The sequence below is a fragment of the Poeciliopsis prolifica genome, unplaced genomic scaffold (assembly GCF_027474105.1).
Source record: "Poeciliopsis prolifica strain line A6 unplaced genomic scaffold, Auburn_PproV2 SCAFFOLD020, whole genome shotgun sequence".
In the NCBI taxonomy this organism is placed as follows: Eukaryota; Metazoa; Chordata; class Actinopteri; order Cyprinodontiformes; family Poeciliidae; genus Poeciliopsis; species Poeciliopsis prolifica.
The window spans coordinates 4,490,573-4,507,053 of record NW_026562395.1 but is presented as its reverse complement, the minus strand read 5'-3'; the positions used below and the strand labels follow the sequence as shown (position 1 = coordinate 4,507,053).

The window sequence follows — 16,481 nt, the reverse complement described above, 5'->3', positions numbered from 1 at the left end:
TTTAAAAGTGTTATTACTACTTTTGACATCCAGGATATACAAAGTTATTTACTTTAGGCTTTGAGCTTAGAAAGAAAATGTTTATGTCTGCCCAGTTCTCTTTCTTCCAATCTTTGCTGCCTTCATCCATGAGCCGATCTGAAGCAGTGGTGCCTCATTCCTTTAGCTTACTTTCCCCCATCTGACGTCTTTTCCAAGGACTTCTTTTCATATTTCACTTCCCGGCATGAGTCTGCAATGTGTCGCGGACCGACGCGGCTTTGTTCAGTTGTTGGTTAGCTGAGACGTTTTGCTTCGTTTAACTGGAGGCAGTAGAGGCTCTGAGGTCGGCCTTTTCTGGAATCCGCTCCAGTTGGAATAAGTTGTTGCCGAAGGAGAAGAAGGGAGAGCTTGGACTGTTTCAACTCTTTCTTCAACATCTTGAGGTAATTGACCCAACCTGGTCCCGCCTTAAACACACACAAACACACGCCTGCGCGCACACACACGCACACACACAGTGTAATCACAGATGGGTTTAAAAATCCCCTTTCTTCCACAACCCTCATGCACATTTTCCCTCCCTCCCACACAAACTCACGCTGTCAGCTTAGACACCCTTTCAAACCCACGCACACACACGCTACCCTGACTTCCAAAGGCAGCACACAGGCATTCACTCTTAGCACACTCGCGCACGCACACATTGCTTAGAGAATATCCATGTCTCTGTGCTTAAACACTGAAATACAGCTGTGAATAGGAGATGAAAGCCAGAGCTGAGCCAGGAATAATAAAAGCAGGCTGATTTCAGCATGCTGTGGGCTCCTAAACTGCTCTGGGATCTGACTTGAAAACATGAGGGGATTCCAACGCATAGTCCTTTCGTTTTTCAACCGGAGTATTTTACCCAAGCTACTTTGATGTTGCAAGGACCTTGGAGTCCACACCAGTGGAGGACAGTTTATTGTGCCGTTCCCTTCGGCGTCGTATTACCGCCTAATTTTAATATTCTCATGTGCCGAAACCTTCACAGCAATATCCAATTCACGTGACATCGCCTACTGGCATACCTGAAGCGTCTTTGTCTGCGCTTCTCAGTCTGTTTTTAATAGGCAGGCGTGTTTCAAACTACATTAATCTTTTACCCACCCCAATGTCCCGTAATGGGATTTATGGCATGCACCCAAAAGGCTGGATGCACAAGTTATGAACAGATGATGGCCAATTTAAAGAGAGTTTCACCAATCCCGGCAGTTTCTATTGTAATCATAATCAAACGCTATAAATAACATTTAGATTCACTCCAACAGAGAAAAAGGTGACTGGAAAAGGTCAGTGGAGGTCATACAGCTGGAGAGTTTTGGGTTTCATATAAAATCCTGCTGAAAGGATATTAACGCTGACTTAATAGGAAGGGAAAGATCACAAGCCCATTGGCTATTTCCCATGTTGGTTTCGCATGATGCAAGAAGGAAGACACTTGAGGTGGAAGAAGGACGAAACAACTTAAGTTGGATCAAAGATTTTGCGTAGCAAGTTTCTCACAATAATTTGCTCTAATTTTGGCCCATTCTTCCTAAAAGAACTGGTGTTACTGAGGCAGTATACCTTTCACCTTTCATGGTTTTACAATGGCTGAATTATTCTTTGGTTGATTTGCATATTTTGCACCAAGCACCTCTGACGAACAATAGTTTTGGTCATTTTGGCTGGCCTACAATAGGAAAAGTTGAACTTAACGTAAGACGGTAAGCATATAAAGGTTATTTTTCTACACAGTGTATGTAAACATGTGGTTTCAAATGTATAAGATGATATTTTAGATTATCATGAGACAGTAATTCTGGTCTAGGGAGGTATTGTAAAGTAAAGCTTTATTGGGTCACCCCTAAAGCCCAATCACGTCGCTTTAACAAATGAAGGAGTAGTTTTTTTAAATGTTTTTGTCTTACTGCTAAGCCGAGTTCAAGTTAAGTTTACACTGTAAAACTGTAACACTCCCGTGCTGTGTGATTTGAATAGACACTATTATTCATCTTCTGGGTGTGGAGTTGGCCCCAATCTTAAGAGGAACTGCAGCTCTCTGATTTTGAAAAATGGCCAAGAGTAAGTATGATGCATCGCAGAAGAAACAAGATTAGCTGATTAGCTGTTATAGACAGATGGGAATGGGGGTATTCTGAAGCCTAGAAGCAAAACAAAACAGGGTCAGCAGAGGTCAGGGCCTTTTTAAAGGAACAGGGCTTGGATTTCTTTGGGCTGAACTGTCCTTGTTTGGTTTTACTTCCCGAAATGACTGCCTGGAAATAATCAAACAAAACTGTTTCGATGGTTGGAGCAGGAATAATAAAAGGATGTAGTAAAAATGGAAATATATCAGGGGGAAATGAGGAGTGGGGCAGAGTTAAGGAGGGAGTGGCCAGTGGAAGTGGGTCACAGTGGCAGTGACGCGATCCAGAGTGACGTGCTGAAAGGCGCGTGGACTTGCGCCACTCTGTGCCTCACCTTGTCCAATACTCACACACACACACACACACACACACACACACACACACACACACACACACACACACACACACACGTCTCAAAGTCTGCAGACTGTTCACTACTAATCTGAGCATATTCTGCATCTTTTTCTAATCCTTTCGGCAGCACATAGTACTACATTGAGCTTAAACCAGACTTGAAGTAACATTACACTTAGTGTTGGGTTGTACAAACCAGTGCAAGCAGGATAAGATAAGCATTTTATCTCAACAGTGCAGCTCTGGTAAGATCAGAAGCCGTTCCTGTGGAGTTGTTGAGAGGGAAAAGGTGCGATGCTTGAGGGAGAAGGAGTGACGATGGGAACCGTTTCATTTCCTCCCTCACCCTTCTTCCTTCAGGATGACTCTGGAGCCCTGGTGTTAAAGACTGGTGGGATGTTGCATTCTCCCTGCAGCTGTGTCTGTGTTTTGGGAAGAGTTGGACTCTCCCGCATGCTCATGTTGAAATGGCACAACGATCACTCCAACTATAAAGATGGCGAGTTTTCCTCTGGACTCTATATATTGATGCTGAGGGGAGTTTTGCAGGTGCAGAGCTTAGTCATGGGCCAGTTAATGGTATCAAGCTAGCCTAAATTGTTCATAATGTAGCTTCAAATGAGATGCTAGCAAAAGCGCTGGAGAAACAGGAGTTCCCCCGCCCCCTCCGACTTATTTTCAACATAAAGAATTCAGCCCTGCTTCTCCCCCCCTGCTGTGACTGTAGCTGGCTAGCAGTGCACATCATTTAGCTAACTAGCTAGCAGTGCACATCATTTAGCTAACTAGCTATCAGTGCACTTTATTTAGCTAACTAGCTAGCAGTGCACATCATTTAGCTAACTAGCTAGAAGTGCACATCATTTAGCTAACTAGCTATCAGCGCACTTCATTTAGCTAACTAGCTAGCAGTGCACATCATTTAGCTAACTAGCTATCAGCGCACTTCATTTAGCTAACTAGCTAGCAGTGCTCTAAATGAAGGCTTCCACTCACCTTTCTTACAAAATACACAAATTTGAGAGGCAAAGATCAAGCTAGGATTGAACAGGTTGGCCACCTATCAACCTTGAAATGTTTTTAGCATTGGTGTTAGCAAGCTACAAGCTACGGACAGAGCTAATGTCACTCGTAGCTTGCTGTACGTCACTTAACCCCACTAATTAACCGGTTGATACAGGCCTGCTGTATTTGGGTTCCTCTACAAAAAACAGATTTGGAATATTCTACAAGACATACTGTTAATTAAAACTGTTAAATTCAGTTTTTTTTTCTTTACTCATCTTTCATGTCTAAATAGTCATGAAAGAAATTCAATCAATAACATTATGATAGCTGCAAAAATGAGTGTATTTTGTATTAGGCTATGTTTTGCAGTTTCTGAATATTTTCTGTAAGTACCATCTGAAAAAAAAATCATTTGCCTCTGGGGTAGAAAAGCAAGGCTGATTCTGCTAATTTAAAAAAACAACACTCTCACACATTTCATTACTCTGTGAAACAAAAGTACATTCACTTTTCTTTTTTTGTTTGATTCCATAACTTAAAGAATAAGTGGTATTTAACTACTCTATTTAGTGTGTTTATCCCTCCCTCCTTCCTCCGTCTTTCGGAGTCGTCCCCTGTGGTTGTGTGAGCGTGCTGGTGATGACTGGAGACCGAGGAGCCTCCGTCCTAATCGGCTTGAGATCTGGCTGCAGGTCAGGCCAGCAGATGACTGCAGATTAGAGGGTCACAAGGCAGTTAGAGAGGATTACCAGCTCTGGGCAGTCTAACCTCCTGCTGTAGGTGTCCAGCCGCTGGTTGCCAAGCTGCACTGACTCTCTGTGAAAAGCCGAAGGTTTTCTGCTTTGACTCGCAAAAGGATTCGCTGCCCTTGAACTTTTGTTCATGTATTTGTCACGTCGCAGCCGCGAAGTTTAATGTGTTTTTAGAGTGATGCATCAAACAAAAAATAGTGGATAGTAACACGACACATTCACTTAAAACATTTTTATTACGTACTGAAAGTGGTGGCATTAATTTTTATTCAACCCCTTGGATAACTATTAAAGAGGTACTCCAAAAATCTGCCTGATACATTATGGCAGCATAATGCTTTTCTTGAAAATGGACGATGGAGCTCACTCTAAGATGGATAGCACTACGTACTGAAAGAAACCCACGTTAGAGACTCTGGAGATGCAACAATTTCAGGAGTAAAATTGAATGGATGAGAATGGCCTAGTCAAAGTGTGGACCAAATGTATTTGAGAACCAGAGGTTTTGAAGATGGACTTTCTCAATTCAGTCTGACTGAATTAAGAATTGTGAACGGTTTTATTTTCCTATTGGAAGTAGACGTGTAAAATTGTCAAGAATTTCAGTCACTACGTAATCAACCTCAAAGGACTTTTAACCACAGCAGTTCATTTTGTCGTAAGATTTTGAGACAACCGCATTGCATTTCTTCCACATTAGGGGTGCACCAATTGTTGAGTACTGATCTTTAGAAACCCTCACCTGCCGAACAATTTTGGTCGATCCAATAGTGATTGATTTTTAGACCTTTGCCAAGGTCGATAAGATCGGCTTCACATGTAAGTATCAGATCACTGAGCTCTCAAAATTAAGGAAATCGGCGGGAATAAGTCGGCTGGCCGATAAATCGGTGCACGCCTGCTTCCAATAGGAAAATAAAACCGTAATAATTCTGACTCATCCTTGGCATATAATATCTATCTCACCTCACTGATGGATAACATTTGTCATCAGTGACCTTTCACCCCAGCTTTGTGGCATCAGTGTGCCCTCTCTCTATCCCATTACAGTCCGGCTTCGTAAACAGAGTGAAATTGAGCTGTGTGTGTGTGTGTGTGTGTGTGTGTGTGTGTGTGTGTGTGTGTGTGTGTGTGTGAGCGCGTGGGTGTGTGCGTGTGTGTGTGAGTATGGGTTGCCAAAGTGTGCGCCTCCTCGTAACTCAGCTTTTATCTTAATAAATTAAGGAAGCCTTTTAGATGCTGGGCTCTGAGCCACCTGCCGAGTCAAACCGCACCTCTCCTTCACGCGGCTCGTATCCTTCATCTTGAACTCAGTAAACCTGATCCAGGTGAGCACAGAGTGCTGCTACGTAAGGAGGACCCCGGTTGTGAGATAATTCTGTCTTTTTGATACTTAACAAGCAGTACAAAAGGCACTGAGCCACTCAAAGGCTCTGGTTCAGCAGAAAAAGAAAAAAAGAGCAAATGTTCATGTCGGCCTGTATTAAGTTCATTTGGCTCTTAGACTGTGCAACAAATGGCTAACAGCTGCAAAAAGACATTAAAGCTTTTTCAACTTGAATAGTTTTTTTTAAAGTGTTGAAAGACAGAATGAGTACAAAAACAGAAAAAAAAATGTTTAATGAGAGGTTTGATGTAGTTTTGTTTGAGAAAACTTGACCTTTCTTTTTCCTTCTTGTTCATTTTTGCGCAATGAGTGAGAAGTAGGAATGCACCAATATGAAAATCCAGTGATATTGAAATTTTGCCCAATGTTAAGCAATGTTTTCAAGTATTATTTCCCCACCCTTTCAACACCATAAAACATAACTGCACCACCGGTTATGCTTCTCTTAAGTTAAACTCCATCATTATCAGCAGCATCATTATCCTGTCAACAAACAAATCCCAAAGGCCAGTCCTCTTCCCTCCCCTTCTCCTCCAAAAACGCGTAACTAATGGCTAATAGAAATAAACATGGGTTACAAATACTGATCAGGGGTTCCTGAAACCCTTGAAAGTTGTATGGGTATAACAACCTGGACTGTAAGGAAGTGGTTGCAGGAAGCTGAAAAGGCCAAAAAGGCTGTTTTGAGGGTACTGATTGGATCGCTTTTTTTGCCAGCCACACGGAGAGGAGATCAGTGCCATGAAAATTTTACTTTCCTTTGCCTATATTGAAGTGTTTTTGAACTGAATAGCACTTTACACCAATCTAATGGTTCAATAACGTAACCAACGGATTTAACACAATATCTATGTTTGTCATTTGTCTATTTATTCAACAATGTTTATTTTGTCATTGCATGATTAATTGTGATTCATTGCAGACCGTGCAATTAACTTGATTTAAAATCCGTAATCAAGTCCCACCACAAGCAATAATATATCACAATTGACTCCTCATAAAAGCTCTTAGTGTAGAATTAGTATGTATACTAGGTGTTTTTCTAGATTCTTATGTATTTTAAATGTAAATTAAAGATACAGCATATGATAATTTGTTGATACTGCACCATAGAACGAAATTTAGTTATGATATAAAATAAGAGCTGGAACAAACGGTTCATAAGATCCACTCACCTTAGTTTGGAGTCAGTGTTGATGCTGCATTGGTTCCGATGAGATGACGGTACATAATATTTCAAAAGCAGAAAATGTTAATTAGCCCTTTTTAAGCTGGCTAAGTGACTGGGGGAAAAGTCAAAGTCTGTATAATTCAGGTTGAGCTATTTTGAAACTAAAAGGTCAGCTCTGCGTTTTTTATTTTTTTATTTATTTTTTTATCTTAGACTGAACCATTTAGAGATCACTCTTGCATAAAGACTTTTCTTGCTGTTGTTTTCTTTTTTTAAGTCTTATTTGCGCATCAACCTATTTCTGCCCCACTGGCCCGCATGTCTGCCTCTTGTTTTTTTTATTATTTTCCGCTCCAGGTCTTTGAAATGCTAATCGCTTCTCCTCCGTCTCCTTTTCAGATTCCTCCTCCAACTACATCAGGCAGTTGGAGACAAAGGTCCGGATACTGGAGGACGACAACAATAAGCTCCTCTCTCAGGTGAGACGCAAACACGCAACATTTCCCCTACACACCCCGTCAGGATTTCACCAAAACTCTGCCGAAAACGCGCAATCTGTGACATAACGCGCTCGCCCGATGCCTCTGCGAATACGTTTGCAGAGGCATCGGGCCAAGGCTTGTTAGCTACAGAATATGTGTACCCATGTTTAATTCATAGGGAGCCTGTAATCTGCAGTTGCGAGTAGTGATCTTAGCCCCAGCTGTTACAGAAGCCGGGGAAGCGGAAGAAAGATGAGAGGAAGAAGTGAAAAAAAGGAAGAGGGGAAAGCTTTAAGTGACAGTGTCTGAGTAAAACTATATCCGCCCCATCTTTCTCCCCCCCAAAGTTGACCTCGTCGTGACTCCCCCCCTAGAAAAAATTCAGAGGATTAAATGTGTGGAGCATGAAAGACTGAGGAGGTGGAAGGGATGGGGGGGTAACAGCGGTGTGGTTCACCAGGAGGTCACATGTCAATCTCCAGAGGAGTGTGTTTATCCACACTGCACTAAAAACCCAGGCACTAATTAGCCCTACAGGACGGGCGATGAAAGTTTGCAGCATTCAAAGGACAATCATTAATTATTGGGGTAGATGTCATTAAAAGATAGAGGGCAGCATTATCATTTCATCATAAGGTTTTATGATGTGCGGGAGCTCGTTCGAATGCCAGCCAGACTGCAGACAATCAAGCTGAGGTTGGATTTTCCATCCTGAAAACCCTTTCACTACTTTTTTTCTTTTCTTTTTTACACCAAGTCCTCTCTCAGTAGTGACGACCCAGCGGATTCCTGCGCAGGCCGGATTCGCCGTTGCCAAATGAGCCCCACAATTAGCTGCTAAGTGTTAGATGTTCCACGTAAGGCAGAAAGAAGGAATAATTGGCGGCTCCTCTTTTTTTTTTTTTTTTTTTTAAGCTGGCATTCGGCGAGTGACTCGCTCAGAGCCGTGGAACCTTTCCACGCAAAACCCGAAAGCGTTTTAGTGAGATTTCATGAGATTGCCCAACACAGAAGAGTAGAAAGTTGCCAACTGAGACACAATTGGAAGCTTTAAAAAGAGAAACACATTTCGCATGCTAGCATAACTCGAGGAGCTTTGCGGAGCTACAAAGTGACATTTCTGTCTCTTCTTCCTTGCAAAACATCTCGAACTCAATGAGATCGAAGGGAGAGATTTTGCAGCCCTACAGATTTTCTATTACCTTCAGGTTTTGACTTTGATTAGGCCACATTTTAACACAGATATGTTTTAAGCTAAAACTGCATGGCAATATTTTCAGTGCTACTGTCTGCTGAAGGGCGAACCTCCAGCCCAATCTTTAGTGTCTTTGTAGCTTCCAATAAATGATTCCTGTCTTAGTTGGAGGAAGAAAAAAAACCCGGCCCCGCAGCATGATGATGTCGTCACCACCATGCATGATATATAAAATTGAAATTGCTATATCGCCTTTGAAGATCACTGACCTCAGCTGAAAAATGCAAAACCCCACAGAAAGTTGCCGGGATATTGTTATAAATTAAGCAAAGCAACCATAATCAGTAACTCCGTCACAATTTTCAACAATTATATGGCAGTTTTTTTGTTTGCCTAGTCCCATGGAGCCCTGCTATTGAAAATGTCCTTTGTCTTTATATCAGTTAGTGGGAAAAAACAAACAAATTTCAGAATCAATTTTCACAATCTGTTGGTTTATCATGTGAAACCCTCAGGAAATACAGTGAAGTCTGTAGTTGTGTAGCGTGGCAAAATGTGGCACAAGGTGATTTCATTACGCAACCAGAAACTGATGACGCAATAAATCTTTTCACGTTGTGTTTTCTCTCTCTAGGCCCATAACCGCTATAGCTTATCACAGATACAGATGAAAAAGGTAACCTTCTGAAATCTTCCTGAATGTTGGCTCTGCCGCTCACCAACTCTTTGGGGCTTCTTTCCTTTAACTCCCGCAAACGTTTTGGTGATGGGACTTTTCGCAGCTTTTAGCTTGAATAAAGTACTGCAACAGATGGCAGTACTTTATTCATTCTTCCCCTAGTCAGCCACGGCCTCACTCATTTTCTTTTAGTGTTTCCTTTTTTTTTTCTTTTTTTTTGGCCTCTTATTGATCTGCTAGATGACGTTTGCAGAGGTCATCTACACCACATAATGATTCGCTCAACAGAACAACAAAACCCCATCCCTGACAAAGATACAGTGTTCGTGTGATTCATCAGTTGCTCACAGCACTTCGTCTGTCATCGCGCAGCGTGTAAAACCGGTTTCGTTTAATAACGTGGTGGAGGAAATCCATTTGACTCATTCTATAAATGCAAATTTCCAACTTTTTTTTTTTCTCGGCTGAAATGGAGGGTTGTGGAACGGAGCAAACCCCGTCGAAGAGCCTCCCTGAAATCTGCAAAACAAAGCAGGACGTCAGCCAAAGAAAATGTTTTTTTCCTGTTCCGTGCGTCTCGGTGCTTATATTTCTTGGAATAAAGACAAGCAACCACACCTCAGCAGATTACTGTAAGGAGTTGGCGTCGCATGCAGTTTGTCTTTTTCTGAAGCGCTGCCCGTGATTTTTGCGTGTGGTTGCCACTGGATCTCTGGCTTGGCACCGTCATTCTTTAACTCCCCTTAGCTGTGCAAAGTTATTTTCCTGCAGTGGAGATGTAGACCTCTGTCTGCTAGAGGACTGTATCACGTCCTCTAGCAGACAAATGCAAGAATGAGGGTTCAAAAATAAGACAAAACTACCTTACAAATAACTTTTCAACAAGAAATATACAATTGATGTATAGTCAATAATTCCTTAATATTGATGGAAAAAGTGCTAGATTCACTGGCAGACATTTTTCTTCTAAGTGAAATTAACTACTTCTACCATCATTATTAAGGAATTATTGACTTAAACTGATATCTGGCATGAAAGTTACTTTTAAGTCAGTTTTTTCTTTATGTCAAGTGTCAAATACTTGCATGAGAAACTGAACCAAGATTACTCGATAACTTGTTTTGTTTTTACAGTGTAGCAGAAGGACAAAAAAAACCTATCAACATCAATCTCTGTCGCCCAAGAACACTATGCACAGTTTGGAGGTGTGGGTGCTAATTCCACAGTCCTCTCTATGTGTCTCTCACATGTTGCGCTCATGACTCATAGCGGCGGGCCTGCGGTACATATGTGGCTTTTAATAGGTAGAAAAACCTTTATCTGTCCCTGGATCTGCTCTGCTCTGTACTGTGGACCCCAGGCTAACCAACGCTACATCGTGCCTTGGTGCATAAACCACACTGGCTTGTTCTTGCTTGTTGAGACGTCTGGTGGGCTGAATTATTTAACGTACGGGGGCAACGCAGGTGGATCTGTGTATGCATTATGCATGGTTGACAACTGGTGTGAGTGTAACTGAATAACAGAAAAATGTCCGTTCGAAGATAAGAGCCTCGTGCGATTTAAAAGAGGGAGACTTCTTTGAAAGAGGGGTGGCTATCTGGACCTTTTGTCGTCTTGATGAACAGCTGGAAATGCTGAGTTGGATTTGTTGACTTCCTGAACAGTGGAGCAGGTCCATTAAAACTTGAGTGCAGCTAAAACGGAACAATAGCCTCTTATTTCAAGAATGTTGGCCATCCAGACCGGAGTTACAGAGAGATATCACAGGGACTGTTGAGGAAGTCTTTGTCAGAAAAACTTGCTTATATTTCTCAAACTACGACGGTGAAACTCTGTTTGTGGTTTTCTTTGACTGTTATTCTGTTTTGACGAAAAAGTACCTCTTTTTTTGTTGCAATTTTAGGGTTTGGGTTAGTTTCCATGTCTGCAAAACTCACCTCAGCTGATTCCTGATTTTTTTCACAGATTCAAGCACGTTTCTTCCTGTAAGTAGCGCATCCCAGTGCTTTTGGGTTTTGCCACACTCTGCTTCATTTAAGTTGAGCTTCTCATTAGTCATAGACGGTTGAAAAAAAAAATCGAATCTTTCTCGTCTGTGTCCTTTCCGCGTCACTCCTGCCCTTCGCAACTCAAAGGGGTAATCGATGGCCGATGCTCTCTGCTTCAGCCTGTCACCTCCAAGAGCACGGTGATGGATGGATGGAGTGAAGAAAGACCCTAAGATTTATTTATCCTCTGCTGTCGAATATCTTTATTGGCCTAAATCAGAACGTGCTTGAAAGTAAAGCCAGATCCATCTGCTGGGTTGGTTTAAAAAATTCCAGTGGAATGCCGCTTTTCTTTCTTACCAGTTAGATTTAGATGAAGTGTTTGATTTCATGTAACACGTGTTTATCGCTTTTCTTCATCTGACATTTCGAGGCTCTTGACGGAGCCCGGAGTGAAACATTGCGGGCTTGAATACAAAAAGCCACAAAGGGTAGATCAAGCAGTGCCAAGGGAAAGATTAGGAAAGGTTAGAGAAATGCCACGGAGCAGGGAAGAGGTATGGAATGCCGATTACAGGTTTACGCACGAAAAGCTTAAGTGAGCGCGCACCTGAGTGTTTTGCTTGAACAGTGATAAAAGATTTTTTTTTAAAAAAAAGCTTTGTAGCCCCCGGCCCTCTCGTGTGATTTGAAAAAAGCAAAAGAAAACACGCCTCACAAACGGGAGAGGGGAGAAACAGCCGTGTGTGACATTCAAAATGTCACAGAGCCGTGATCCTGCCAAGAGCGCCAAGCTGGGCTGGTTTGCGCCCAACAGGAACGGACGCTAATGAGGACAAAATCTTAAGAGCGCTCCTCTATTGTGCATTGTGACTGTGAACAAGGACACAAAGTGGTCCAGCCCTCAGTGTGGGGAAGTGTGATTAACGCAGGGAGCAGCTGATATCAAGCTGATGAATAGAGCAGAGGTGGAAGGGAGATCACAAAGTTCCAAAAATGGTTGTGGTCTTTTACAGCTAGTTTTTGAGGACTGAGGTTAAGGTTTGGATGCGTCAGTATTAGGATTGTTAGATTACGAACACATCACACTGTTCATTTAATTTGTTTGGATAATGTATTATATTTAAAAGTCTTAAAGTAGGTGCTGGAAATTTTCCCCTTTCCAGTTTGTACCTTCACATTAAAAGTCCAGGTTGTGCTTTGGGCTGTTCAAGCATTTTGTACCAGTCATTCATCAAACCAGGAGGCTTTGTAACATCTTAAACTGCCAGTTATCCAAAATAGTTTGTTGTTGTTGTTTTTTTTAACATCATGCTGTAAGAAAATGTGGTTGTGACATTTAAAAGTGTAACATCTCCCAGAAAGAGGTTGCTTTGGTTTGATCAGGTGTCATAATCTCATAATCAAGTGAAGATCCATGCTCCACATATCAAGTGTGCAACATGTTGAAAAATAGCATGTGTTTGTGTTTGATTTAACTGGATTGTAATAATTACCTCTATAATTCATCAAAATGCTTAACTATAGTGAGGTTTTATTTTGATACGCCATGACACTGAATTGGCAACTCGTCGGAATAAAATCGGGGTACCAACTGATTCAGTCCTCACTTTGTTTTTTGGTCTTTTTAATTTAACCTCGGATTAGTTTCTGTAGTCCTTTTGATTTGGTGAGTTGTTTTCCAGGCCTTCTGGCATTTCTGAGTTTTTTTTTTTGTATTTTTCTTTTTTTTTTTTTTTATTGTTTTTTCCACTCATTTAGTCCAGGCCACGTTAAGAGAATTCATTTTGTTATATTTGCTATTGAGTGTCTTAACTCTCGCCAGCGAGCCATTCACACAGGAAGAACAAAGCTTTTGAAACTCGAGATAAGCACTTTGTAACCAGCAGTCTGTCAAAAGATGTAGTTTGTTCCAGGTTCTTTAATGGAAGATGCATTTCAGAAACGGGACAAATGACAAAAAGCTGAAAACTTCGGGAAGGTTCTGCGTCAGATCTTTGCAGGAATTTCCCCCTTGTTTCTTTGACATTTGCAGTAGGATGTTTTTTTTGTTTGTTTTTTTTTCCCACAAACTTATTTGTATCTCTTGAGACAAAATTTTTGCTTAAAAGTGTACTACACACTTTAAATGGCCAATTTGTGATCCATCGTGGCCGCTAAGTTGGGAAGAAAGCATTTGCACAATCGCCGCCAGTTTCTGTTTTTCTCTGCTTTCTGAGGTCTGAACTGCAGATCCTGATTGTGACAGATTCCAATTTTACATTCTGAAGATTGATAAATGTGCAGCAGGTTATTGGATAGAGGAAGTAGTTTGAATCCAACAGGAACATGCGAAAAATACGAGATTTGTTACCGTTCATGTGTCCGATCCCGGAGGTTTGGAACAATTTTTTTTGTAAATTTCACCCCCCCCAAAAATTTTATATAGCAAAAATTTTTGCCTGTTATTTTTCACATAGCAAAAATAACGTGAGTTCTCATTTCTGATGCATTCAATGATGAGAGGAAAAAATATTACACACTTTCGTACTTGACCAGCCAATAATCATTATGGACAAACTGGCCATCCTGATCTCTGACCACTTGATCCGCGCTTCTCTACACTTAATTATTTCTCAAAGCGTTTCAAAAGTCAGAGATCAAAATTTGGCGTTATTCTCAATAGTGCATCACTGCAAATAATTGAATGTTATTCCCACTTTCCTCTACCCTCCCAAGTTAATTACTTTGGTGCATCACACTTTGGCTTCATGCTAACTTCTGTTTCTCTGCATTGACGTCTTTTATCTTTCCTGTTGTTTTGTGGCGTGTGTGTGTGTTTGTGTCCTTTTCGTGCCCAGCAGTGCAACCCAGGTGACCTCCGAGCCCTGAGGAAGGGAATGACTCTGTACCACTCCGAGTCCCAGCTGTCCTCGCTGCCCCAGCGCCAGGAGGCCATGCACATGGTCAGTACCGGGAGACACGCGCCGAGAGAGACCGACACACACTCACCTGCTCAGGCAGACGCTGTAACGACAGGCTGCCGCTGCCAGACTGCCTTTTCTGTTCAAGTGCGCTTTCACTCCCGGGTTTCACTTGGTACGAAAATAAACTCAGACACGCCTAATTGTTGGGAGGAGGACACTGGTGCCTGCAAATGTGAAATCAAATCAGGTTAGCTTTAATTCAGTTTCCTGCAAGCTCTTCAATTACGCCCCCGCAGGCAACCTTGCTCCGTGTTACTCATGAACTCGATCGGTGGGATGACAGGGGATGGGTCACAGTTTGGTGGAGACAAACTGGGAAAGAGACAAAGAGGCAATAAAAGGAACCTACCGGGAGTCTGGACCCTCGTTCTCTTGATCCCATCTCCCGGCCCTGGAGCTTTTCTTTGCCTCCCCGGAGCCTGTTTGTTCTGAGTCCTACGATGAAAGTACTAATCCTCTCCAATCCATCTCTACCTTTGACCCTGAGAGTGTCTGGGGAGGAAAGGCTTGGTAATTGTTTTTCTTAGTCCACTCGAAGGAAAGCCACTGCCCAGAGGACTGGATCTTTATGCGAGGCAATTTTAGTTGTCTGGCATGATTTACACACAATTCAAAGTGCTCTACAGGAGCACACAGGAATGGGGATAAGAAAATTAAATCAAAAACAAGAAATTCAGTAAACACTGGTTAATAAGTGTGTCTTGCAGGCTACAATTTTAGCCTGTCCACCTGTAAATGTTTACCAAATTGACACAGTGACTGTAATGTTGTGCCTAATTTTCAGTTTTTAAAAAATACCTTCTCTTTTTATGTTGTTGTTGAGAGATGGTGACAAAACTGGGTTATGTCAAGATTTTCATCTCCGTGATATTACAAAAATATGGGGACAAAATGATGAGTGTGGGGCTGGCTTTAGCATTTTACATTGGCGATTAGCAGACTTGGTTAGCATTACAATCAATAGCAAAAATAACCTTGGATATACTTGTGGAGTCTGTGTCTCTATAGAGAGAGACTGATACCTCAAAAACATAAATCCAGCTACGTTGTTGTTTTCCGTCCAGCCTTCCTGTTATCTGTTACAAGTCTTGCTCTCTCTCAATCTTTGACAGCGTCAGTTAACCACAGACGAGTCTTAACATTTGGTAGAAAATACCATTTTTATTTTAGTAGCTTCTTACATTTCAGGGCGTCCTCTGAAGCAGTTTTTGAATGTGCCGATGCTCTGAGCTGAAGTGCCGGGTAATGATGCGTTCACTGACTTTAAATGAGCAGACTTTTGACTTTCCACTCCTCTGCTTTCCGATCGAGCTGGAAACCAGTCAGTCGCCTGTTTCTCAACACAATTTACATTTACAAAGCCTAACATCTGAAACAGTGCAAACCTACGACTGTTTCTTTCAACATCACGACAGAACAAACAGAGGCGACATAATTAGATCCCATATTTAGCAGGAGTTTATCCATCCATGGAGTTTAATGAACAAATCCGGGAGAGACCGGACATTGTGAATCCCTTCCACTCTTCTTTTTATTGTGCTTAGGCTTTTGTCTCTTTCACACAGTTTAAGGTCAGTGAGTGAGTGAGTGAGGGCGGGAGGTTGTCAGACTAAAAATGATTAGAGACGAGAAAGAAAGTGTGTGTGTGTGTGTGTGTGCGCGCGCGTGTGTGTGTATTAGGTGGGGTGGGGGTGAAACGACCTGCATTCGTGACCAACCCAAACACGTTTCCTGTCTGATCTGATGATGTGCTCTCAAGCTCCACACCTCCGATCTAACGCTGTTTGAGCCTCCACGACTTTTAACGAATAACTAACTTCAGATCAGATAAATTATGGCATGACATGTGATCTTGTCTTGTATGTTCTTATGAATCTGGGAGAATTTAACAAAAAAATTTGCCTTAAGAAAAAACAAAAACAAAGATGCTTCGTGCCTAATCAGAGATAACGACCTTTGTCTATGCAAAGAAAACAAATCAAACCCCATTTTTTCTTGTCTGAAACAATCCGAACAAGCGAAACAATCAGTGCCCACTTTGTCCGACGTGGAATTAATCCATTAATTCGCGGCTATTATTCGCTATCAGAATGAGTTCACAGAGGGAGCTGACAAAACGCATCAGCGTCCAGAGCCGGTGGAGCTGCGTCTGATGCCCGGGCCCCGATGCCAGGTCACGCTGAATGCCGCCATTGTGCGTCCCTGAGAGCTCCGTGTCCCCTAAACAGAGAGCCACTGTCTGGAGCTAACCGGGGGGGCAGGTGGGGTGAGACGAGTAAAACAAACACCCCGGTCTTCTCCTTCCTGGCTCACCGCTCCCATCACAGCAGGTTAAATCACGCC

At 42.1% G+C, this 16,481-nt stretch overlaps 1 protein-coding gene across 4 annotated transcripts in view; it reads left to right on the top strand.

The window, feature by feature from the left end:
• ccdc85cb (coiled-coil domain containing 85C, b) overlaps nucleotides 1-16,481 on the top strand; it is a 48,094-nt gene that overhangs the window by 26,045 nt on the left and 5,568 nt on the right. Inside the window, exons 2-4 of one of the 4 annotated variants that reach the window (XM_055044072.1) lie at nucleotides 7,225-7,304; nucleotides 9,137-9,178; nucleotides 14,016-14,117. In XM_055044072.1, coding sequence (XP_054900047.1) covers nucleotides 7,225-7,304; nucleotides 9,137-9,178; nucleotides 14,016-14,117 — 224 coding nt within the window. Of the gene's footprint in view, nucleotides 1-7,224; nucleotides 7,305-9,136; nucleotides 9,179-14,012; nucleotides 14,118-16,481 lie in introns of all 4 variants that reach the window. The other 3 variants (XM_055044071.1, XM_055044074.1, XM_055044073.1) reach the window with 3 other exon arrangements.